At 42.1% G+C, this 26,924-nt stretch overlaps 1 protein-coding gene across 8 annotated transcripts in view; it reads right to left on the bottom strand.

Annotated features, from left to right (window-relative positions):
• Positions 1-685: 685 nt before the first annotated feature.
• exoc2 (exocyst complex component 2) overlaps positions 686-26,924 on the bottom strand; it is a 100,888-nt gene continuing 74,649 nt past the window's right edge. For 7 of the 8 annotated variants that reach the window (XR_016496338.1, XR_016496337.1, XR_016496336.1 and 4 more), the window contains 10 exons: positions 26,462-26,521; positions 25,265-25,326; positions 25,107-25,173; positions 24,061-24,177; positions 23,401-23,542; positions 18,001-18,056; positions 17,716-17,838; positions 13,601-13,662; positions 13,180-13,239; positions 686-1,109 (listed from right to left, as the gene is read on the bottom strand). Coding sequence is in view for 5 of the 8 variants with exons in the window: in XM_021604509.3 (XP_021460184.3) it covers positions 1,016-1,109; positions 13,180-13,239; positions 13,601-13,662; positions 17,716-17,838; positions 18,001-18,056; positions 23,401-23,542; positions 24,061-24,177; positions 25,107-25,173; positions 25,265-25,326; positions 26,462-26,521 (843 nt within the window). In the remaining 3 variants the exon portion in view is untranslated. Of the gene's footprint in view, positions 1,110-13,179; positions 13,240-13,600; positions 13,663-17,715; positions 17,839-18,000; positions 18,057-23,400; positions 23,543-24,060; positions 24,178-25,106; positions 25,174-25,264; positions 25,327-25,704; positions 26,522-26,924 lie in introns of those variants that run through there. The other variant, XM_090236136.1, reaches the window with a different exon arrangement.

Here is a 26,924-nt window from a genome sequence, read left to right as displayed (position 1 = left end):
AATACTTTTTTGCCCCACTGTAACTACTACTACAATGTCTGACATTCAAGCTGTATAACAACTAGTCGTGATTGGGAGTCACATAGGGCGGCGCACAATTGGCCCAGCGTCGTCTGAGTTTGGCCGGTGTAGGCCGTCATTGTAAATAAGAATTTGTTCTTAACTGACTTGCCTAGTTAAATAAAGTTTAAAACATACGACCACATAAATACTGCAAAACCGCAACCATCCAACTACAACCAAATCTGTCCTATATTTTTTACAGCCAGTATGGAGTTAGCATAGACCACTCCTCTTGCTGTCTATCTTGCAGAACGGTTCACAACTTCCTACCCTACCCCACTCTACTAACACCACATCCCTGTCTAACTGGCCCTACCCTATACTAGTGCTAGACTATGTGTGAGCGCAATGATCTCCTGAATTGATGCAGTGGCTAATCTATGGCTGGGGTTCTACCGTCTATGGGACAGAGATGTCTCTCTAACGTTCACTCATTCACTGTCTCTGCACAACCTTCTATGGGACAAGCCTAATCAAGGTCAAGGACACTGTATGGTCTGAATGAGCGGTTGGGTAGGGTGTGAGTAGATATGACAATGGCAGCAATGTGTAATAAACCATTCAATAAGCTAGTATGTTACTAGTATGATAAGGTGAAAAGTGACAGGTCACAAGAACAGAATCAATTGAAATGTGTATTTTAATTGGCAGGTCTTTTAATTTGAGGACAGAACAGCACTGAAAACAAATTCCACATATAACACATAATGACACACCTGCAGTTTCTTTATGAACATTCAGAGAGCTGTTGGCTGGCTCTGACATATTTCTTAGCAGGAGAGAGTAGAGACAGTCCTGCCTCTAAAACCAGACTAGCCAAAAGGGACTGGATGCTGATTGCTAGATGAGCGGCCATCTAACAATATTATAATTAGCATGATTCTACAGTAGAGGGGCTGCCCAGATTAACCATGTAATTACTCTGGGTCTTTCCATCAAAAATAAATTTGGCTCATCTCTTGACAGGCTGGACATTAGAGGGCTGGAAACAGGTGAGTTGGAGCTGCATACTGCTCTTAAACCTATTTAGCAACTCCTCGAGAAACCTACAGAGACAGAGAGAGACAGAGAGAAAGAACAAAAAAAAGAGAGATGGAAGCAAGGAAAGAAAGAGGTAGAATCATGATATTAAATGAGGGTGTAACTGGAGAGATTTCAGTACCAACCAAAACTGTTTTTGAATTCAATATTTTTGAATTTGTAATGCACAAATTGGATAACTGACTTCATAAATTAAACTTCTATTTCAGGATCTGAAACTGAATTGACTGAAAATGGCATTCGGTTTTAACATTATATTTCAATTTGATTGAATATTCAAATTTAAAGCTACAATATGTACAGTACCAGTCAAAAGTTTGGACACACCTATTCATTCAAGTTTTTTTAGTTTTTAAAACTATTTTCTACATTGTAGAATAATAATGAAGATATCAAAATGATTAAATAACACATATGGAATCATGTAGTCACCAAAGTGTTCAACAAATCTAAATATATTTAACATTTTAGATTCTTCAAAGTAGCCACCCTTTGCCTTGATGACAGATTTGCACACGCTTGGCATTCTCTCAACCAGCTTCACCTGGAATGCTTTTCCAACAGGAGTTCCCACATATGCTGAGCACTTGTTGGCTGCTTTTCCTTCACTCTGCGGTCCCACTCATCCCAAACCATCTCAATTAGGTTGAGGTCGGGTGATGCCGCACTCCATCACACTCCTTGTTGGTCAAAACATCCTTACACAGCCTGGAGGTGTGTTGGATCATTTTCCTGTTGAAAAACAAATGATAGACCCACTAAGCCAAACCACATGGAATGGGTATCATTGCAGAATGCTGTGGTAGCCATGCTGGTTAAGTGTGCCTTGAATTCTAAATAAATCCCAAACAGTGTCACCAGCAAAGCAGCCCCACACCATCACACCTCCCTCTCCATGCTTCACGGTGGGAACCACACATGTGGAGATCATTCGTTCACCTTCTCTGCGTCTCACAAAGACACGGTGGTTGGAACCAAAAATCTCAAATTTGGACTCATCAGACCAAAAGGACAGATTTCCACCAGTCTAATGTCCATTGCTCGTGTTTTTGGCCCAAGCCAGTCTCTTCTTATTATTGGTCCTTTAGTAATGGTTTGTTGGCAGCAATTCTACCATGAAGGCCTGATTCACGCAGTCTCCCTCTGAACAGTTGATGTTGAGATGTCTGTTACTTGACCTCTGTGAAGCATTTATTTGGGCTGCAATTTCTGAAGCTGAACGTATCCTTTGCAACAAAGGTAACACTGGGTCTTCCTTTCCTGTGGCAGTCCTCATGAGAGCCAGTTTCATCACAGCGCTTGATGGGTTCTTTTAAAGTTCTTGAAATGTTCTGGATTGACTGACCTTCATGTCTTAAAGTAATGATGGACTGTCATTTCTCTTTGCTTATTTGCTCTGGTCTTGCCATAATATGGTCTTGGTCTTTTACCAAATAGGGCTATCTTCTGTATACCACCCCTACCTCATCACAACACAACTGATTGGCTCAAACGCATTAAGAAGGAAATTAACTTTTAACAAGGCACACCTGTTAATTGAAATGCATTCCAGGTAACTGGAGCTGGTTGAGAGAATGCCAGGAGTGAGCAAAGTGGTCATCAATGCAAAGGGTGGCTACTTTGAAGAATTTCAAATATAAAATATATTTTGATTTGTTTAACACTTTTTTGGTTCCTACATGATTCCATATGTGTTATTTCAAACTTTTATATTTGGGCGATCTTTTTAGGCGACCCGACCAAATTTACATAGACATGTGAGTTATAGATCATTCTCATTCAAAGCAAGTCTAAGAAGCGGTAGATCAGTTTCATGTGCGTTTTTTCTATGCTTCCTGTTTCATTTTTGCGTATTTTACTTATGGTTTTGTACACCAGCTTCAAACAGCTGAAAATACAACAGTTTTGGTTATGGAAAATATATTTCACAGCGGTTTAGATGGTACAATGATTCTTTACACTATACTTGCTTGTTTTATCACAAACTGAAATTAGGCGAACTATTAGTATTTCAGCAACCAGGAAATGTCAGAGCGATATCTGCATAGTGCATCTTTAATATTTATACATTCTGCTTCAATATGGTAAATATTGCAGTCATTGTCTGTGTATCAAATTAATAAACTATTTGTATTTGTATTTTATTAGGAATCCCCATTAGCTGCTTCCAAGGCAACAGCTACTCCAAACACATTAAGACTTGTATTACACACAAAACAAACGCTAAAACAGTACATCATATAACACTGTCACACCACCACATATCCATAACACAAAATGTATGATACCACTACACAACAATATTACAATGTACGTGTGTGTGTATGCGTGTGTCTGTACCCGTGTGTGTGTCACTTCACAGTCCCTGCCTTCACAGTCCCTGCCGTTCCATAAGGTGTACTTCTATATTTGTTCCAAATACAATGCTTTTAGTTTTTGAAAGATTTAGGTTGAAACGTATTCCTTGCCACCCATTCTGAAACTAACTGCAGCTCTTTGTTACGTGTTGCAGTAATTTCAGTCACTGTGGTAGCTGATGTGTATAGTGTTGAGTCATCCGCATACATAGACACACTGGCTTTACTCAAAGCAGTGGCATGTCATTAGCCAAGATTGAAAAAAGTAAGGGGCCTAAACAGCTGCCCTGGGGAATTTCTGATTTAACCTGGATTATGTTGGGGAGGCTTCCATTAAAGAACACCCTCTGTGTTCTGTTAGACTGGTAACTCTTTACCCACAATATAGTAGGGGGTGTAAAGCCATAACACATACGTTTTTCAAGCAGCAGATGATGATCGATAATGTCAAAAGCCACACTAAAGTCTAACAAAACAGCCCCCCCAATCTTTTTATCCAAGCTGTTTAAAGGCACTTAGTGTATATAAACTTCTGACCCACTGGAATTGCGATACAGTGAATTATAAGTGAAATAATTTGTGTGTAAACAATTGTTGGAAAAATTACTTGTGTCATGCACAAAGTAGATGTCCTAACCGACTTGCCAAAACTAAAGTTTGTTAACAAGACATTTGTGGAGTGGTTGAAAAACAAGTTTTAATGACTCCAACCTAAGTCTATGTAAACTTCCGACTTCTAGACTACAAAGGTAGGCTACTTTGTTACTAACACATCTGCTCTTAATTTGTGACTAGGGGGCAGTATTTTCATTTTTGGAAAAATAACGTTCCCGTAGTAAACGGGATATTTTGTCAGGACAAGATGATAAAATATGCATATAATTGACAGCTTAGGATAGAAAACACTCTAAAGTTTCCAAAACTGTAAAAATATTGTCTGTGAGTATAACAGAACTGATGTTGCAGGCGAAAGCCTGAGAAAAATCCAATCCGGAAGTGCCTCATGTTTTGAAAGCGCTGCGTTCCAATGCGTCCCTATTGAGCAGTGAATGGGCTATCAACCAGATTACTTTTTCTCCGTATTCCCCAAGGTGTCTACAGCATTGTGACGTAGTTTTACGCATTTATGTTGAAGAATACCCGTAAGCAGCTACATTGCGCAAGTGGTCACCTGATGCTCCCAGAGTGATTCTCGCGTAAAATACAGAGGTAGCCATTATTCCAATCGTGTCCTACTGAAAAACGAATTGTCCCGGTGGATATATTATCGAATAGATATTTGAAAAACACCTTGAGGATTGATTATAAACGTTTGCCATGTTTCTGTCGATATTATGGAGCTAATTTTGAATATTTTTTTCGCCGTTTTCGTGACTGCAATTTCCGGGCGATTTCTCAGCCAAACGTGAAGAACAAACGGAGCTATTTCGCCTACAAAAATAATATTTTGGGAAAAAAGGAACATTGGCTATCTAACTGGGAGTCTTGTGAGTGAAAACATCCGAAGCTCATCAAAGGTAAACGATTTAATTTGATTGCTTTTCTGATTTCCGTGACCAAGTTACCTGCTGCTAGCTGGACAAAATGCTATGCTAGGCTATCGATAAACTTACACAAATGCTTGTCTAGCTTTGGCTGTAAAGCATATTTTGAACATCTGAGATGACAGGGTGATTAACAAAAGGCTAAGCTGTGTCTCAATATATTTCACTTGTGATTTTCATAAATGGGAATATTTTCTAGGAATATTTATGTCCGTTGCGTTATGCTAATTTGTGTCAGTCGATGATTACGCTCCCTCATGCGGGATGGGGAGTCACTAGAGGTTAAATTCGCTCACGGTACATCATTCAAAACAACAGTGTAGGTTACTTTGAACCAACACTGTATAACGCAAGATCTAAAAGCATATCCCCATGAAACTGATTGAGATCAAATGGTTACTATGGGTAAAACTTGAAGAATTATAATTCACAATTGGTGTTTTCGTCTTACAGTAACATTAAACTATACTATTATATTTGGTTCTGTTATGTAGAATACTGTGAACATTGTGATCTTGCAGACATTGATTCTACTTGATCTAACTGTATCAAACGAGCACCATTCGTCTGAGTAGCCTGTTCTCTGCAGGTAAAAGGGTGCCCTGCATTTTACACATGCGCAGAACATGATCCTTGAAGTCAGAACCTGAAAAAGTCAGATCAATAGCCACAGCCTTGTTTTTTATAATTGCGATTTGTAAGTTGATGATAGAGTATTTTGTATTTGTAAATGTTGCAAATTAGTCGGATTGTGTACATGCAGGGCTTCCTTGGAAAAGAGGCCTTGGTCTCAATGAGATTTCCCTGCTTAAATCAAGGTTAAATAAAACAATACAAAAATGTGCTTAAGCCCTTAGGGAAGCGATCAGGAAGTTAATGTAGAGGCCGCTTGCTTAGCAAGTACTGATTCCCCCTGATTCAGCTTATACCGAGACTTGAACTCAGGACCTCTGCCTCGCAAACACACGTGACCGCCCTCCTGAAGCATTCCAACCTGCCGCACTATTGAAAAAGGCCTTCTTCAACTGCAGTTGGGCTGAGCGGTTGGGCTAAGCGCAACTGTAGATCACAGTCTAGCTTGATTAGCGAGTACCACGTCCCCCTGATTCAGCTCATAAGGAAACTCAAACTCAGGACCTCGACCTCGAAAACACACGCGACCACCTTCCTGTAGCATACCAACCCATCACGCTATGTATCCAAGATGGCGTAGCAGTCGGACGTGTGTTTGTCTTGTCACATGTAAAATAGTCATTTTATCAGTTATTTTTTGTATATATTTTAATCTCACGTTCCGCCTACGATCTAAATATACTTTCCTGCAACCCGCCTCACCCAGTGTGTTACAGATCTGCTATTTTTAGACGTGATAACTGGAACCTCAATCAGAAGCTAGCCAGCTAACTAGCTACTAGTCACTGTTGGCCACGGCTAGCCCTTCACCTTTAGCCCGGACACCAGCCAGCTTTAGCTCGGTCAATACCTGCCAGTCTGCACAGCGCGATATCAACCCAGAGCATATCAGACTGCTTTTCTCCACCACATCACCAGATTCAAGCCGCAAGCTCTGGGCCATTACACTGGATCATCGCAGCTAGCTAGCTACAACCAAGTGGCTACTGCTGGCTAACGCCTCTGTCCCAAAGCAAGCACCAGTTAGCCTTGAGCTATCCTTGAACTAGCCTCGAGCTAGGCCCATCTCCTGGCTAGTTGAATAGGTATACTCGCTAATTCGTGGGCTACAATACCTCTTCTGCCAATTGGCCTGGACCCTTTATTGCCGACACGGAGCCCCACTGGTCCTTCACGACTGGTCTGCCGACGTAATCGTCCGATGTGGTTTCAACAGGCTTTTCCGTTGCGATGTCGCCGAAACACCCATCTGCTAGCAACGGCACGCTAGCTTTCTAAATGCCGTGCCTCCCGCTCGCCTAGCATAGTAGCGACTACCAAACGGCTCCCGGACTCACCTATTGCTGCTCATTGGACCCTATGGTCACTTCGCTACACTTGCCTCTCTCTAATGTCAATATGCCTTGTCTTCTGCTGTTTTGGATAGTTATTGTTTTATTTCACTGTAGAGCCCCTAGTCCAGCTCAACATGCCTTAGATAGCTCTTTTGTCACATACCCCCACAAATGGGGAGACCACACCTGGCTGAGCTGATGTCTCTAGAGATGCAAACTCTCTCATAGTCACTCAATGCCTAGGTTTACCCCCACTGTACTCTCATCCTACCATATCCTTGCTTGTACATTATGCCCTGAATCTATTCTACCACGCCCAGAAATCTGCCCCTTTAATTCTCTGTTCCCAACGCACTAGACAACCAGTTCTCATAGCCTTTAGCTGTAACCTTATCCTACTCCTCTGTTTCTCTGGTGGTGTAGAGGTTAACCCAGGCCCTTTTGCCCCCAGCATCACACCTATTACCCAGGCGCTCTCATTTGTTGACTTCTGTAACCGTAAAAGCCTTTGTCTCATGCATGTTATTATCAGAAGCCCCCTCCCTAAATTTGTCTTATTCACTGCTTTAGCACACTCCGCCAACACTGATGTCGTAGCCGTGTCTGAATCCTGGCTTAGGAAGGCCACCAAAAAGTCTGAAATTTCCACCCCCAAATACAACATTTTCCATCAAGAAACTGCCAAAGGGGGCAGAATTGCAATCTACTGCAGAGATAGCCTGCAGCGTTCTGTCATGCTATCCAGGTCTGTGCCCAAACAATTCAAGCTTCTACTTTAAAAAATCCACCTTTCCAGAAATAAGTCTCTCACTGTTGCCGCGTGTTATAGACCCCCCTCAGCCCCCAGCTGTGCTCTGGACACCATATGTGAATGGATTGCCCCCCATATATCTTCAGAGTTCGTACTGTTAGGTGACCTAAACTGGGAAATGTTTAGCACCCCGGCCGTCCTACTATCTAAGCTAGATGCCCTCAATCTCAAACAAATGATCAAGGAACCTACCAGGTACAACCCTAAACCCGTAAACATGGGCACCCTCATAGATATCATCCTAAACAACCTGCCCTCCAAATGCAGCTCTGCTGTCTTCAACCAGGATCTCAGCGATCACTGCCTCATTGCCTGCGTCCGCAATGGGCCAGCAGTCAAACGACCACTCCTCATCACTGTCAAACGCTCCCTAAAACACTTCACTTCAAGTCAGTAGAGGATGCCTGGTTGTTCTTTAAAAGTGCTTTCCTCATCATCTTAAATAAGCATGCCCATTCAAAAAATGTAGAACTGAGAACAGATACAGCCCTTGGTTCACTCCAGACTTGACTGCCCTTGACCAGCACAAAAACATCCTGTAGCGTACTGCATTAACATCGAATAGCCCCTGCGACACACAACTTTTCAGGGAAGTCAGGAAACAATATACAAAGTCAGTTCGGAAAGCTAAGGCTAGCCTTTTCAAACATAAATTTACATCCTGTAGCACTAATTCCAAAAGGTTTTGGAACACTGTAAAGTCCATGGAGAACCTCCTCCCAGCTGTCCATTGCACTGAGGCTAGGAAACACTGTCACCACCAATAAATCTATGATAATCGAGAATTTCAATAAGCATTTTTCTACGGCTGGCCATGCTTTCCACCTGGCTACCCCTACCCCGGCCAACATCTCAGCACCCCCTGCAGCAACTTGCTCAAGCCCCCCCCCCCCAACCCGCTTCTCCTTCACCCAAATCCAGATAGCTGATGTTCTGAAGGAGCTGCAAAATCTGGATCCCTACAAATCAGCTGGGCTAGACAATCTGGACCCTCTTCCTAAAAGTATCTGCCGCCATTATTGCAACCCCAATTACTAGCCTGTTCAACCTCTCTTCCGTATCGTCTGAGATTCCTAAAGTATGGAAACGGCCGCAGTCAGCCCCCTCTTCAAAGGGGGAGACAGTCTAGACCCAAACTGTTACAAACCTATATCCATCCTGCCCTGCCTTTCTAAAGTCTTCGAAAGCCAAGTTAATAAACAGATCACAGACCATTTCGAATCCCACCGTACCATCTCCGCTATGCCATCTGGTTTCCGAGCTGGTCATGGGTGCACCTCAGCCACGCTCAAGGTCCTAAACAATATCATAACCACCATAGATAAAAGACAGTACTGTGCAGCCGTCTTCATCGACCTGGCCAAGGCTTTCGACTCTGACAATCACTGCATTCTTATCGGCAGACTCAATAGCCTTGGTTTCTCAAATGACTGCTTCGCCTGGTTCACCAGCTACTTCTCAGATAGAGTTCAGCGTGTAAAATTGGAGGGCCTGTTGTCCGGACCTCTGGCAGTCTCTATGGGGGTGCCACAGGGTTCAATTCTCGGGCTGACTCTTTTCTCTGTATAAATCAATGATGTCGCTCTTGCTGCTGGTGATTCTCTGATCGACCTCTACGCAGACGACACCATTCTGTATACATCTGGCCCTTCCTTGGACACTGTGTTAACAAACTTCCAAACGAGCTTCAATGTCATACAACACTCCTTCCGTGGCCTCCAACTGCTCTTAAATGCTAGTAAAACTAAATGCATGCTCTTCAACCGATTGCGGCCTGTACCTTCCCGCCTGCCTAGCATCCCTACTCTGGACGGATCTGGCTTAGAATATGGGGACAACTACAAATACCTAGGTGTCTGGTTAGACTGTAAACTCTCCTTCCAGACTCACATCGAGCATCTCCAATCAAAAATTAAATCTAGAATCGGCTTCCTATTTCGCAACAAAGCCTCCTTCACTCATGCTGCCAAACATACCCTCATAAAACTGACTATCCTACCGATCCTTGACTTCGGTGATGTCATTTACAAAATAGCCTCCAACACTCTACTCAGCAAATTGGATGGAGTCGATCACAGTGCCATCTGTTTTGTCACCAAAGCACCATATACTACCCATCACTGTGACCTGTGTGCTCTCGTTGGCTGGCCCTCGCTACATTTTCATCGCCAAACCCACTGGCTCCAGGTCATCTACAAGTCTCTGCTAGGTAAAGCCCCACCTTATCTCAGCTCACTGGTCACCATTGCAGCACCCACCCGTAGCACGCGCTCCAGCAGCTATATTTCACTGGTCATCCCCAAAGCCAACACCTCCTCTGGCCGCCTTCCCTTCCAATTATCTGCTGCTAATGACTGGAACGAATTGCAAAAATCACTGAAGCTGGAGACTTATATCTTCCTCACTAACTTTAAGCATCAGCTGTCAAAGCAGCTTACCGATCATTGCATCTGTACACACCCCATCTGTAAATAACACCCAATTACCTCATCCCCATACTGTTATTTTTTTATTTGCTCTTTTGCACCCCATTATCTCCACTTGTACATCATCATCTGAAACATCTATCACTCCAGTGTTAATGCTAAATTGTAATTATTTCGCCACTATGGTCTATTTATTACCTTACCTACCTAACTACATTTGCACACACTGCACATAGATTTTTCTATTATGTTATTGACTGTGTGTTTGTTTATCCCATGAGTAACTTTGTGTTGTTGTTTTTGTCGCACTACTGCTTTATCTTGGCCAGGTAGCAGTTGTAAATGAGAACTTGTTCTCTACTGGCCTACCTGATTAAATAAAGTTGAAAAAAAAGGTATTCAATATCGCACGGGGCGACACTTTTGGCTGAGGAGTGAGTTTCACAGATCCCATCTGCTACACTAATACAACTCTTCAAGATCCAGCTAGGTTACTCATCAAAATAGTGTGGTTTGTCGATCCATGCTTATGGGATAAGAAACTTGCCTGAGACCTGAAGACGTGTTAATTTGACATGTGTTAGTTTGTGTTTATTTAAATATATATAATATATATATATATATATATAGTTAAATAAAGGTAATATATATATATATATATATATAACATTACCTTTATTTAACTAGGCAATTCAGTTAAGAACACAATCTTATTTACAATGACAGCTTGTTAGTTTCAAGTCTCTGGCAAACCTAGGTATTGGTTATGTGACTTGAATGGGTCTCTTCGAGGAGGAGGAGGTCAAAGGGAGGGTGAAGTGTAACAGGTGGTTTGGGGAGCATGCTTGCATGATGAGTACCTTCTCAAGAGACCTGAAAGTTACGTTGTACTGAGTGCTGAAGCGGGTAGCGCACAAAAATAGTCTGTCCTCAGTTGCAACACTCTCTACCGAATTCCAAACTGCCTCTGGAAGCAACGTCAGCACAGGAACTGTTCATCTGGAGCTTCATGAAATGGGTTTCCAAGGCCGAGCAGCCAGGCATCGGCTGGAGTGGTGTAAAGCTCGCCACCATTGGACTCTGGAGCAGTAGAAATGTGTTCTCTTTTGTGATGAATCACGCTTCACCATCTGGCAGTCCAGTGGACAAATCTGGGTTTGGTGGATTCCAGGAGAATGCTACCTGCCCCAATGCATGGTGCGAACTGTGAAGTTTGGTAGAGGAAGAATAATAGTATGTGGCTGTTTTTCATAGTTCGGGCTAGGCCCCTTAGTTCCAGTGAAGAGAAATCTTAACGCTACAGTATACAATGACATTCTAGATGATTATGTGCTTCCAACTTTGTGGCAACAGTTTGGGGAAGGCCCTTTCCTGCTTCAGCATGAAAATGTTCCTGTGCACAAAGCGAGGTCCATACAGAAATGTCTTGTCGAGATCGGTGTGTAAAAACTTGACTGGCCTACACAGAGCCCTGCCCTCAACCCCAACGAACACCTTCGGGATGAATTGGAACGGCGACTGCGAGCCAGAAGAGTGAAAGCTGTTATAGCAGCAAAGGGGGGACCAACTCCATGTTAATGCCCATGATTTTGGAATGAGATGTTTGAAGAGCAAGTGTCCACATACTTTTGGTCATGTAGTGCATTTCTGACCACTAATATCCTTGGAGCCTGAAATTAGCCTATTAGATGTTGGTGTAAGTGAGCTAACACAGTCTTTTGACATGCAGGAGACCCGGTTCGAATCCAGTCAGTCACAAGAGCAAGATTAATTAGAAAGTGGAAAAGCTATACTTCGAAGGGCTATGACATGGCTATTCAATTATATTGTTATTGTGGCCAAACTGCATTTTTTGTCGCACTCCCTTCTAACGAGTCCTTTGAGCATCATAGAGGGGAACGCAATACACAACCGTGTTCCAGAGAGCTTTCAGGAATTGGGTCATAATATCTCATAGCCCAAACGGTTCAAATGCTAGAGCCAAAATCATAGGAAGAAAATGTATTCAAAATGCCACATTGGCTTCAGAAATCTATCTGTTCTCTTCTACCATTCCTTGCTGACCAGGATGTTATCTCTGGTTTTGAATCTGAATGTAGAGAACTGAATTTGAAGACTGAATCCGAACGCATTTAAGAAGTTGAATGTTTGAAACTTTGGTACACTTGAAATTAGTTTATAAACTTGATACCAGGGCAATGAATGTAATATTTACCATATTGAAACTGAATATATAAATATAGAATTTTAATATTCAATTAAATTGAATTTTAAAACTGAATGCAATATTAATTAAATCGGTTTCAAGTTCCATTTATGAATTTCAATGACTCAATTTGTCCATTACAAACTCAAAAATAATGAATTCAATATCTAAATACAAATCCAAAAATAATGAAATCAAATACAGTTTCTGTTGACACTGAATTCGCTCCTTATTTTAAATGGAAGTGAAATCTCTCCATATTTTAAATGGAAGTGAAATCACCCCATATTTTAAATGGAAGTGAAATCTCCCCATATTTTAAATGGAAGTGAAATCTCTCCATATTTTAAATGGAAGTGAAATCTCTCCATATTTTAAATGGAAGTGAAATCTCTCCATATTTTAAATGGAAGTGAAATCTCTCCATATTTTAAATGGAAGTGAAATCTCTCCATATTTTAAATGGAAGTGAAATCTCTCCATATTTTAAATGGAAGAGAAATCTCTCCATATTTTAAATGGAAGTGAAATCTCTCCATATTTTAAATGGAAGTGAAATCTCTCCATATTTTAAATGGAAGTGAAATCTCTCCATATTTTAAATGGAAGTGAAATCTCTCCATATTTTAAATGGAAGTGAAATCTCTCCATATTTTAAATGGAAGTGAAATCTCTCCATATTTTAAATGGAAGTGAAATCTCTCCATATTTTAAATGGAAGTGAAATCTCTCCATATTTTAAAAGGAGTTACAAATGGACTTACTTTTGGTCTGCTCCACTGTGTAACTGGGGGAGGGCCTCCAGAGCCTGCTTGAAGTTGGCGCTGAAACAAGATACAAACAGTTGACACCACACCACACGACACACACCAACATTCTACTACACAAAGGAGAAGACATACCATCACACAAAAACAGATTAAACTAACTGGAGTGCTGCGTTCGCTTCCTTTTCAATATACAGTACCCCCAGGTAATGTAGACTAGAGTGGCTGGTAGAAGGCGTGGGTAAGATTAATGTGACTTACAGGAATGACAGTGAGAGTACTGTGTAGTTTCTGTAACATATGTACATGTATACAGTAGTATGCACAGTGTGTGTGTGAAGTGTAGGTGTGCGTGTGATACATAGGTGTGTAGTGATGTAGTACAGTACAGTATCAGGGAGTGTTTTTGGGGTCTTACTGGCTCTCAGATGACAGGTAGGAGGCTACAACATCTCTCAGAGCATTGATCTCCAAACGGGCCTGGAGAGAGTGAGAGAGAGAGAGTGAAATGAGGTGGAAACAGCTGCACTTCCTAACCCCCTGCCAAATGTATGACCATATAGGAGACACATATTTACCTCAGATTACACAGACCCACAAAGAATTCTAAAACAAATCCAATTTTGATAAACTCCGAAATCTATTGGGTGAAATACCACAGTGTACAATCACAGCAGTAATATGTGTGACCTGTTGCCACAAGAAAAGGGCAACCAGTGAATAACAAACCCCATTGTAAATACAACCCATATTTATGTTTTATTTATTTTACCTTTTGTACTTTAACTATTTGCACATCATTACAACACTGTATATAGACATATACCGTCTTGCCCTGGACACATATATAGCTGTGCCCTGGACACCATATGTGAATTGATTGCCCCCCATCTATCTTCAGAGTTCATTCTGGTAGGTGACCTAAACTGGGATATGCTTAACACCCCAGCAGTCCTACAATCTAAGCTAGATGCCCTCAATCTCACACAAATAATCAAGGAAACCACCAGGTACAACCCTAAATATGTAAACATGGGCAACCTCATAGATATTATCCTGACCAACATGCCCTCCAAATACACCTCTGCTGTTTTCAATCAGGATCTCAGCGATCACTGCCTCATTGCCTGTATCCGCTATGGGTCCCCGGTCAAACGACCACCCCTCATCACTGTCAAACGCTCCCTGAAACACTGCTGCGAGCAGGCCTTTCTAATCAATCTGGCCCAGGTATCCTGGAAGGATATTGACCTCATCCCGTCAGTCGAGGATGCCTGGTCGTTCTTTAAAAGTAATTTCCTCACCATCTTAAATAAGCATGCCCCTTTCAAAAAATGTAGAACTAAGAACAGATATAACCCTTGGTTCACTCCAGACCTGGCTGCCCTTGACCAGCACAAAAACATCCTGTGGCGGACTGCAATAGCATCGAATAGTCCCCGCGATATGCAACTGTTCAGGGAAGTCAGGAACCAATACACAGTCAGTCAGGAAAGCAAAGTCTTGCTTTTTCAAACATAAATTTGCATCCTGTAGCTCTAACTCCCAAAAGTTTTGGGACACTGTAAAGTCCATGGAGAACAAGAGCACCTCCTCCCAGCTGCCCACTGCACTGAGGCTTGGCGACAAGGTCACCACCGATAAATCTATGATAATTGAACATTTCAAAAGGCATTTCTCTACGGCTGGCCAAACTTTCTTCCTGGCTACCCCAACCCAGACCAACAGCTCCGCACCACTCGCAGCTACTTGCCCAAAGCCTCCCCAGCTTCCCCTTCACCCAAATCCAGATCGCAGATGTTCTGACAGAGCTGCAAAACCTGGACCTGTACAAATCAGCTGGGCTAGACAATCTGGACCCTTTCTTTCTAAAATCTGCCGCCATTGTTGCAGCCCCTATTACCAGTCTGTTCAACCTCTCTTTCATTTCGTCCAAGATGCCTAAAGATTGGAAAGCTGCCGCGGTCATCCCCCTCTTCAAAGGGGGTGACACTCTAGACCCAAACTGTTACAGACCTATTTCTATCCTACCCTGCCTTTCTAAAGTATTCGAAAGCCAAGTTAATAAACATATCACTGACCATTTCGAATCTCACCGTACCTTCTCTGCTGTGCAATCCGGTTTCCGAGCTGGTCACGGGTGCACCTCAGCCAAGCTCAAGGTACTAAACGATATCATAACCACCATCGATAAAAGACAGTACTGTGCAGCCGTCTTCATCGACCTGACCAAGGCTTTCGACTCGGTCAATCAACGTATTCTTATTGGCAGACGCAATAGCGTCAAATAGGTTTCTCAAATGACTGCCTCGCCTGGTTCCCCAGCTACTTCGCAGATAGAGTTCAGTGTGTAAAATAGGAGAGCCTGTTGTCCGGACCTCTGGCAGTCTCTATGGGGGTGCCACAGGGTTCAATTCTCCTGCCGACTCTTTTCTCTGTATAAATCAACAATGTCGCTCTTTCTGCGGGTGATTCCCTGATCCACCTACGCAGACGACACCATTCTGTATACATCTGGCCCTTTCTTGGACACTGTGTTAACTAACTTCCAAACGAGCTTCAATGCCATACAACACTCCTTCCGTGGCCTCCAACTGTTTTTAAACGCTAGCAAAACCAAATGAATGCTTTTCAACAGTTCGCTCCCCGCACCCTTCCTCCCGACTAGCATCACTACTCTGGACGGTTCTGACCTAGAATACGTGGACAACTACAAATACCTAGGTGTCTGGCTAGACTGTAAACTCCTTCCAGACTCACATCAAACATCTTCAATCCAAAATTAAATCTAGAATCGGCTTTCTATTTCACAACAAAGCCTCCTTCACTCACGCCGCCAAAATTACCCTAGTAAAACTGACTATCCTACCGATCCTCGACTTCAGCGATGTCATTTACAAAATAGCTTCCAATACTCTACTCAGCAAATTGGATGCAGTCTATCACAGTGCCATCCGTTTTGTTACCAAAGCGCCTTATACCACTGCGACCTGTATGCTCTAGTCGGCTGGCCCTCGCTACATATTCGTCGCCAGACCAACTAGGTAATCTACAAGTCTATGCTAGGTAAAGCTCTGCCTTATCTCAGCTCACTGGTCACGATAACAACATCCACCCGTAGCACGCACTCCAGCAGGTATATCTCATCTCATCCCTAAAACCAACACCTCCTTTGGCCGCCTTTCCTTCCAGTTCTCTGCTGCCAGTGACTGGAACGAATTGCAAAAATTGCTGAAGCTGGAGACTTACATTTCCCTCACTAACTTTAAACATCAGCTCTCTGAGCAGCTAACCGATCGCTGCAGCCGTACATAGTACATCTGTAAATAGCCCACCCAATCTACCTATCTCATCCCCATATTGTTTTTATTTACTTTGCTGCTCTTTTGCACACCAGTATCACTACTTACACACCATCATCTGCTCATCATCATCTGCTCATCTATCACTCCAGTGTTAATCTGCTAAATTGTAATTACTTTGCTACTATGGTCTATTTATTGCCTTACCTCATGGCATTTGCACACACTGTATATAGACTTCATTTTTTCCCTATTGTGTTATTGACTGTACGCTTGTTTATTCCATGTAACTCTGTTGTTGTTTGTGTCGCACTGCTTTGCTTTATCTTGGCCAGGTCGCAGTTGTAAATGAGAACTTGTTCTCAACTAGCTTACCTGGTTAAATAAAGGTTAAATAAAAATTAATTTAAAAAAGCCCTTAAATTGAAATTGAGTGAGTGAGTGAGTGAGTGAGTGAGTGAGTGAGTGAGTGAGTGAGTGAGTGAGTGAGTGAGAGAGTGAGTGAGTGAGAGAGATGGATAAAGAAAAAATAAATAATGGGTAAATGAGGTTAAAAGGTCCAGTGCAGCAGTTTTTATTTCAATATCAAATATTTTTCAAGGTAACAATTAAGTACCTTACTGTAATTAAAATTGGTAAAAAAAAAGAAACAAAAGCTTCTTCGCAAAGAGCACTTTCTCAAGCAAGAATTTTGCTCGGACTGTCTGGGAGTGGTCTGAGTGGGGAAGGGAAAACTGAACAACACTACCTGTTATTGGCAGAGAGGTTTAGAACTCTCTTTCTTATTGGTCTATTAACTAATTTACTGCCTGATGATGTCACCAGGCAGGTCAAAACTCCATCCCACCAAAACAAGCTGACATTTCTGGCAGTCTTTTCAAACAGCTCTTACACTAAAAGAGCAGTTATCATAATTTTCATAATTTCAGTGTAATTCCAACTTCATAGTGTGGAAAAATATACTGTATAAAACAGTGACTGCACTGGGCATTTAATAGAGTACTTTAGGGTAATTTAAAGTATCCTCAGTTTGGGCTGTAGAGTGTAGTATACCAGTAGCTGGTCTGATAGAGGTGCTGGGGTTTAGAATCATCAGTAAAAGAGGGTAAATCCCCCCAGTTGGTGGCTCTTCATTTGACTCACTCGAGAGAGTGGCATCTGAAAGTGTGTGTGTGTGTGTGTGTGTGTGTGTGTGTGTGTGTGTGTGTGTGTGTGCGCGTGTGTGGTGTACCTGTATGGCTCCGTTCATGCTGAAGGATGACACACACTGCATGAGACGGCTCATCTCCTCCGCCACACCATCAACGATTCTAGTCAGAACCCTGGGAACTAGCTCCTTTGACACTGTGAAGACCTGAGAGAGAAAGAGGTGGAGAGAGAGAGAGAGGGGCAGGGGGATAACGAGAGAGATCAAACTCTCTCTGTGACTACTGACTGACTGCTCTACTCATTACAGAAGGCCCCCAATAATTTTTGTCATGCATCTCTTCATTATACAGAAAAGCCAATGCCTTACCTCAGCATGAACAGTGATGATGTTGACCAAGGCTTCTTTCAGGTAGTTCCTCACACCTTGGAAAGAAGGTAGTTCCATAATAACGTCAAAACCCGAAACCGATCTTATGAAACTGATCCCAGACCTAACACATTTATCAGTTCTCTTTTACTATAAGACTAGACTGAAATGCAGTGGGCGAGGAAAGATTGAAAGTAGATATTTCTATTGGTAGAGGTTGAGATGAGCCATATAATGTAGGTATTCTCCATGGTGGGTGTATAACGTGTATTGGCACCCCTAAGTAGGAGTGTGAACATTTAAATGTATAAACAAAGTTGGGATCCTTGACGTTAAGAAAAATCCCTAACAACAACATTTGAATCCCAGTTTCCATGTTATAGTCTATACTGCCTATACTGTGTCCATCTCCTCTGTCAATTCAATTAAATTCTGTCTCTGTCCCTCGCTATGAAAGATGCGACTGTTTGTATTCTCGGAAGTACAGTAACAAGTCAGTCTCCTCCGTTCCAAAAATACTGAATCTTGACACTTAGAAATGAGAGTTAACACTGGAGTCGACATGCAACGAGTGGAGAAATCATTTTGGAGTCGACTCTCTACCACTACGTCATCATGGTTAACAGTTGGAAACATTTCAGAGAAAGGCAAGCAACAGCAGTGAAGTCCTGTATGGCAATACTTTGAGAAGTTAAATGAGAAGTAAAATGCAAACTTTGCAAGGTGGAATTGAGGTACCTTAATGGTAGTACAGGTGCAATGCGTAACCATCTGAAAGGGATGCACTATAATACCCACACCGTTGCTGGCAGCAGCACAGCTGCATTGTGAATTCACATGGAATTTTAGTAAAAATTCTTAGCATTTTAACAAATGGCTGTTTAAATGTTAAGAAAACTTTTCCACTTGTCACATCCCCAATGTCATGTTGAGAAGACAATATAATAAATATAAATGAGATGATTGTCTGGTGTCTGGTGCTTTAAAGATTAATACTTCCAGGGGGCAAGAGTGTTACCACGAGAAAACAAAAGACCAAAACCAGTGAAGGTTGTCTTTCTCTGTTTCCGCTGGCAATGCAGGCCTCAGCATACACACACCAATTACCCACATGTTTAGCCAGTGAAAGTATCATATCCTATTCCTTATAGCTGTGGTTAAAAAGCCCAAATGTTCCTGTTTCACTATTAGCGGAACACACAAAATCATAAAAGGCACCACCTTTTCTCCTTGGAACATTGAGGAGCATAGGGGAGTGGGGCTATGCTCCTCTGAGCGCACACACACACACACTCCCTGTTTTAAGGTACGTAAAACACACACAAGTGTCACCTGTGCACAGCCTCATAGCACATCTGTGTGTATGTGTGTGTGTGTGCGCATACACACAAAACCACAGACCAGAATGATATATGTCCATGTCACTGCTAACATCACTTCAATTTAGAGTGTGTGTGTATGATTGTATGAAGAATTCCCTGATGATTCAGGGTTTGACATGTCCTACAAGGAGCTCCCCCACCCACAACAACAGGGCCGGGGCGATACCAGTACTGCGATACTCGTCAGTATCGTGGCAATGAAAGAAAACAGGAAGCGGATTTAACTTCTTTATCAAAACAGCCCTAATGTTGGAAACAAACATGTTGTCATCCAGAGTGACATGTATTTATTTTCCCAGCTATAGCACACTATATTTTACAAACAGCAGATTTTTAAAGGACAAAAAAGTTTGATCTGCTTCATGATTTAATTTGACAATGTAAAAATATTGTGATACTGGTATCGTCACAGCCCTAATACAGAGTAGACTAAGAGTAGACTGTATGTGAAGTTGTGAACATCAGGCTAAGCACATCCAAGCACTGTTCATCGTAAAACTTCAGGACACACAGACATTTAGTTAGTGCCAAGAGATTAGTGCTTTTTGAGGTTGGTTCAGTTTCGGTTCGATTATGAAAAAATAAAATCACAGTTTTCGATTAACCATAATTTATTCACATTAATTTACTTTAATAAAATATTTGTTTTATTTGATGACTTTACTATTTCATTCCAAGTCGCCATCTCTATAGAGCTTCTGCTTATGATGTCTGACTAAATCACAATTTTACTATTATACTGACGGGCAGACCCCAGGGAGGAGGTAAGTGAACTGGTATTGTGGTGCCAGGACAACAAACTCTCCGTCAACATCAGCAAAGCAAAGGAGTTGTTGACTTCAGGAAGCAGAGAAGGGAACATGCCCTGATCCACATCAAGGGGACTGCAGTAGAGAGAGTCAGCAGTTTTAAGTTTCACTGCACCCACATCAAAGAGGATTTGTCATGGATCAACAACACCACCACTCTTGTCAAGAGGGTGCAACAGCGTCTCTACTTCCTAAGGCAGCTGAAGAAAATCGGGCAAGTCACCCTGGGTCTTCTCCAAATACTACCTCTGCACCATCGAGAGCGTCCTGACCGGTTGCATCACAGCCTGGTACAGGAATCGCTCTGTCCACGACCACAAGTCCGTCTCCTGTGTGGTGAAGAAGGTCCAATGCATCACTGGGACCGTGCTCCCATCCATCTGGGACATCTACTTGAAACGGTGCATGAGGAAGTCCCTCAGCATCATCAATGACCCCATACACCCCAGCCATGAGCAGTTCACTCCGTTACTGTCGGGCAGGCATCGGAGCATGAGGTCTGATAGAAACAGTCTCTGAGTCTGTTGGTATCTACAAGCCATCAGACTGCTGAACACTTGAACTGGACTGACCACCTGCTCGGATTCTCCGCACCTTAGCACACTTGCGCTCACTCGCTAACTTGCTAACTCATCCACTCACTCACACATACATATACACTACCGGTCAAAAGTTTGGACACACCTGCTCATTCAAGGGTTTTTCAGATTTTTTTACTATTTTCTATATTGTAGAATAATAGGGAAAACATCCAAACTATGAAATAATACATATGGAATCAATAACACATAAGTAACAAAAAATGATAAACAAATCTAAACATATTTTAGATTATTCAAAGTAGCCACCCTTTGCCTTGACAGTTTTGCATACTTGGCATTCTCTCAACCAGTTTCATGAGGAATGCTTTTCCAACAGTCTTGAATGAGTTCCCACATATGCTGAGCACTGTTTGCTGCTTTTCCTTCACTCTGCGATCCAACTCCTCCCAAACCATCTCAATTAGGTTGAGGTCAGGTTTGTGGAGGCCAAGTCATCTGATGCAGCACCATCACTCTCCTTCTTGATCAAATAGCCCTTACACAGTCTGGAGGTGTGTTTTGGGTCATTGTCCTGTTGAAAAACAAATGATAGTCCCACTAAGCGCAAACCAGATGGGATGGCGTATCGCTGCAGAATAACTGTGCCTTGAATTCTAAATAAATCACAGACAGTGTCACCAGCAAAGCAGCCCCACACCATCACACCTCCTCCTCCATGCTTCACCGTAGGAACCACACATATGGATATCATCTGTTCACCTACTCTGCATCTCACAAAGACAAAGCGGTTGGAATCAAAAATCTCAAATTTGGACTCGAAAGGACTGATTTTCACCGGTCTAATGTCCATTGCTCGTGTTTTTTGGCTCAAGTAAGTCTCTTATTCTTATTTAATGTCCTTTAGTAGTGGTTTCTTTGCAGTAATTGGATCATGAAGGCCTGATTCACGCAGTCTCTTCTGAAAAGTTGATGTTGAGATGTGTCTGTTACTTGAACTCTGTGAAGCATTTATTTGGTTTTTAGTTACCTCTAATGAACTTATCCTCTGCAGCAGAGGTAACTGTGGGTCTTCCTGTCCTGTGGTGGTCCTCATGAGAGCCAGTTTCATCATAGTGCTTGATGGTTTTTGCGACTGAGCTTGAAGAAACTTTCAAAGTTCTTGACATTTTCCGGATTGACTGACCTTCATGTCTTAAAGTAATGATGGACTATCGTCGCTTCTCTATGCTTATTTGAGCTGTTCTTGCCATAATATGGACTTGGCCTTTTACCAATTGGGCTATCTTCTGTACCCCCCCACCACCACCACACCTTGTCACAACACAACTGATTGGCTCAAACACACTAAGGAAAGAAATTCTACAAATTAACTTTTAACAAGGCACACATTTCAGGTGACTACCTCATGAAGCTGGTTCAGAGAATGCCAAGAGTGTACAAAGCTGTCATCAATGCAAAAGGTGGCTACTTTGAAGAATTGTTTAACACTTTTTTGGTTTGTATATGATTCCATATGTGTTATTTCATAGTTTTGATGTCTTCACTATTATTCTACAATGTAGGAAATAGTACAAATAAAGAAAAACCTTTGAATGAGTAGGTGTGTCCAAACTTTTGACTGGTACTGTACATTCACGCAACACACACATCACAACTGCTGCTGCCAAACTCTTATTATGATTGCTAAATACTGCACAATTTAAACAATCCCAGCTTTTCCAAAACAAGTGTTAATCCTGGACTATGAATTGTGCCTTCATGTATTATACTGATGCTAAAATGTTATTATATTCTACTGAGCCATTTATTTTATGTTCATATTCTTATCTTTTATCATTTCTTATTGTTGTTGGAACCTGCAAGTAAGTATTTCATTGGACTGTGTATACCATGTGTATACGTACATACGACTAATCAAACTTGAACCTTTAGCATTGGCTCGTGAAACTACCACTAACTTCCTTCATACTGGAGGCAGAGACATATGGTATGCTGTTGAAGCTAGCGATATTCATAAAATAATTTAGCAGAACCCCTGCAGTGCCTCTATGGAACCTTAGGGGGCTGCAGACCCCAGTTTGAAAACCTCTGCCATAATGTTCCCCAGACAGCCGTAAGGTTTATTGCTTTTGGAGATAAGCCCAAGAGGCTAGATAGGTCAAGGGTTATTATGGGTAAACCCCCCTCTCTCTGCTTGGTGGAAGAACTCGACATTGCGAATACAATCTCCACAAACATCTGGGAAATTGCATTTAAAAGTCTATCGCCGTGTACAGGTGGTTAATCTGTGTTGGTTTGAATACTGGCCTCAGTCCATAATGTCCTGTGATTAAGGTATGTAAAAAGGTGTGCAGTCGCGCCAATGGACGTAGACAGGGCAGATCAAATCAAATCACATTTGTCACATGCTTGGTAAACAACAGGTGTAGACTAACAGTGAAACGCTTACTTACGGGCCCTTCCCAACAATGCAGAGAGAAAATTATAAAAATTCTAGAAATACATTTCTGTGTACCTGCTGGTGTACTGTAAATAAGAATTTGTTCTTAACTGACTTGCCTAGTTAAATAAAGGTTATATAAAATAAATCAAAGTAGCAGCGTATATCTGTGTGTGTGTGTGTGTGTGTGTGTGTGTGTGTGTGTGTGTGTGTGTGTGTGTGTGTACCTGTAGGTGTACTACAGTCCCTCCAGTCGAAGTATCCAGCGTAGATGCCTGGTTCTAGGGATCCTACGATGGGATCTGACTTCCTCTCGATGTAGGCATCAAACAGACTCTCATCCAGCTCCTTCACTGCATGGACACTCACCTGGAAACAGAGGCAGAGACAAACCTAATCAACACCTGGGAGCAGAGGAGAGAGACATCAATCACATTTCAATGAAATGTACTTAGAAATCTATTCTTACATCAGCAGCTGTCACAAATTGCTTTTACAGGAACTTGATTTATGTTCTTATAGTCACAATATAGATCCTGGTTTTGAACCAACTGCTTACAGGCCATGTTTCTAAAAAACACAAGCCGTTTACCTGTTTTTACAGGAACAGCCAACCAATATCTGTCTGTATGAGTGTGTGTGTGAGAGAGAAGGAGACTTGACTCAGAGATCTGACCTTTAGCTGTTTAAAGAGAAAGAGCGAGTAATAGTTCTGCCCCAAAACATCATTTCTCATCAGTTCTTTGGTGACAAATCTTCTTCTTCAAAGAACACCAAAAACTAAACACCAAAACATCTAAGGAGCCAGTTAACTGTTTGCTGTTTCTGACAGTTAACTGTGTGTGTGTCTGTTTGTGTCTGTGTTTGTGTGTGTCCTCTCGACTAACCTGTGTGATCTTGTCAGTCCCGGTGAAACCGTGTTTCTCAAAGTGTTCAGCCATGTTAAGGAAGGTGTGTTTCTCCAGGTACTGACAGTTACTCAGGATTATCAGCAGACGCTGCTCCTATAGAGAGAAAGAGATGCACACACACCCACACACACCCGTAGAAAGTTCAGGATGTTGGATTTGTTATGTTGAGCGATTGTTTCTGAGCATCTGTCAGTTAATCTCATCATCGACTCCATCCCTGTTTTACTGGAATTGACTAAAATGCTGTTTGACGCCACACTACACACCGGGTTTTCTTCAATGATACAAGGTCAATTATAACAGTTACCTCACTGACAACCTCACTGACAGGATTAGTGTAACAGGTAGTGTTCACTCCTAAAAGAGGAGAGGTCCTGGTCTTAAAAGACAATCTCAAATAATTTGGTTACTTTGGCAACTCCTTTTATTATAAGAATTCTAGTCTTCTTCTATTATTTTTCAACACTTCCAGTCTCTGTAGACCATGTCAATCTATGGCCTACCAGCCCACCGTTTCTCTGAGGCCTTACTGTATTTCAGTGAGATGTCTGCTACTCCATATGATAATGTCTTAAGGTGGTTCTGTAGGCCTGAACTCTGGCATGTGCCCTGAATATTGTCTGGCTGTCTCATCGACTCAGCCCTGCTAGAGATCAGAGATCAGGGGAAACCCCATCTGCACCCTGCTCTATTTCCCTTTACCAAAAACTCCCCTTCCTCTTCCTCCTCTCCCCTTCACTACACACCCAGGCCCATTCACTCTCATCTGGACACATATACAAGAAATGAGGTTGTGTCTGCTTCCTGTCCACAACCAGGAAACAGTATCATAACAGATTGGTTTGGTTTACCAGTGAAGGAGATACACGTGTGTGTGGGTGTGTAGGGGGGTTAGATTGTAAGAAAAATAACCTTAATTGAGAATGCTCATTGACATTGGCAATCCTGTAGCGTGAGATTGAGGTAGATTGAGTTCAATTGAGGCCTGTAGTCTCAGTCTGAGAAAATTCAGATCTTCTTACCGGTGTTGCACAGAAGTCTTCCTGAAGGCCACTGAATGGGTCTGGAGAGGCAAGGTCCACTGATATACTAAGAATACACACACATAAGGAGTTCAAAAACACACTAAGGAAGACACACACAAAATGACACTGGATGTAAAGTCCCTGCCTGTACTCACTGTGAAGTGTTGATGTCTCCATCTGTTTTATTGCTCAGCTGCTCCAGGCAGTTGACAAACACCTGGAAGAGATGTTACAGGTCAGCATCACAGAGACAGGTCAGCGTCACAGAGACAAGTCAGCGTCACAGAGACAGGTCAGCGTCACAGAGACAGGTCAGCGTCACAGAGACAGGTCAGCGTCACAGAGACAGGTCAGCGTCACAGAGACAGGTCAGTCACTCAGACAACAGTAACAGTCGACTATATTAAAAAGGAGTGGGGTGAATGGACTGCACTGCAAACCTACAGTAAACTACATATAACGGGTCGGAAACAGGCGGCCCGTGGGCCAAAACCACCCTGCAAAGAAATTGTTTGTTGTAAAAAAAAAAGTCATGTGATCGTGCCTCAATGTAATCAAGGTATAAAATTATATTTTTTATTTTAAATACAATCTCTTTTTGGGCTTAGTTGTGGTCAATTTTCAGTGTTCAAATTATTAGAATTATATTCTATCCCGCTGACCATCCACTCAGTCAAAAATCAGCACGCGGCTGAATGTAGTTGCCTACCCCTGACCTATAATCTGTAGGGATTCCTATGGTGTAATCCTAGTCGCGTATCTACTCTGTACCATACAGTACCTTATCCTCAGAGCTTTTTCACCTGCTCTTGAACCTGCTCAGAAAGTACAAGTCTACAATAATTAATACATTTCAACTGAATTTGTGCACTGTAGACCTACAGTAAACTACTAGTAAACTGTAGATATTCCTATGGCGAAATATGATGTAATCCTTATCTTTACTCTATAGTACTATACCTTCATGATCCTCTCACAGAGCTTCCGGATCCATTCCTGCTACAAATGTAAAAGGCTACAATAATCTAAGGGCCGGTGTCCCGGACATAGATGAAGCCTAATCCAGTACTAAAAAGCATTCTTAATGGAGATTCTCCATTGAAGGTGCCTTTTCAGTCCAGGACTAGTCTTAATCTGTGTCCTGGAAACCATTCCTAAATGCCTACTGAATTTGAGCATTGTAGCAATAAACTATCTGTGACCCTTCACTAGAGTGAAATATACTGTAAACCTATTCTCTTGTGACAGTAGTACCATAAACCTATGTTGAACTATACTGTAATCTTAATCTCTACTCTGTATTATTGTGGTGAAATATTGTGTAAACCTAGTCTGTAGTGACTGTACAGTACCCTCATGATGTCCACACAGAGCTCTGAGGCTTGATCTTGGGCCTGATCCAACTGGAGGATCTGAAGACAGGAGGGGAAGGTGAGACAGCACACTGCACACAACCAATTATCACACAGTACTGTGGTCCAATACAACATGTAAGGTGTTGGTCCCACGTTTCATGAGCTGAAAAAACAAAATCCCCCAAAATGTCCCTTGCGCACAAAAAGCTTATTTCTCTCCAATTTTGTGCACAAATTTGTTTACATCCCTGTTAGTGAGCATTTCTCCTTTGCCAAGATAATCTATCCACCTGACAGGTGTGGCATATCAAGAAGCTGAATAAACAGCATGATCATTACACAGGTGTACCTTGTGATGTGGACAATAAAAGGCCACTCTAAAATATGCAGTTTTGTCACAGAACACAAGCCACAGATGTCTCAAGTTGAGGGAGCACGCAATTGGCATGCTGACTGCAGG

The sequence above is a fragment of the Oncorhynchus mykiss genome, chromosome 5 (genome assembly GCF_057628025.1).
Source record: "Oncorhynchus mykiss isolate SJ-2025 chromosome 5, ASM5762802v1, whole genome shotgun sequence".
NCBI lineage: Eukaryota > Metazoa > Chordata > Actinopteri > Salmoniformes > Salmonidae > Oncorhynchus > Oncorhynchus mykiss.
The sequence above is the reverse complement of the archived record's forward strand: the minus strand, read 5'-3'. Positions and strand labels throughout refer to the sequence as shown.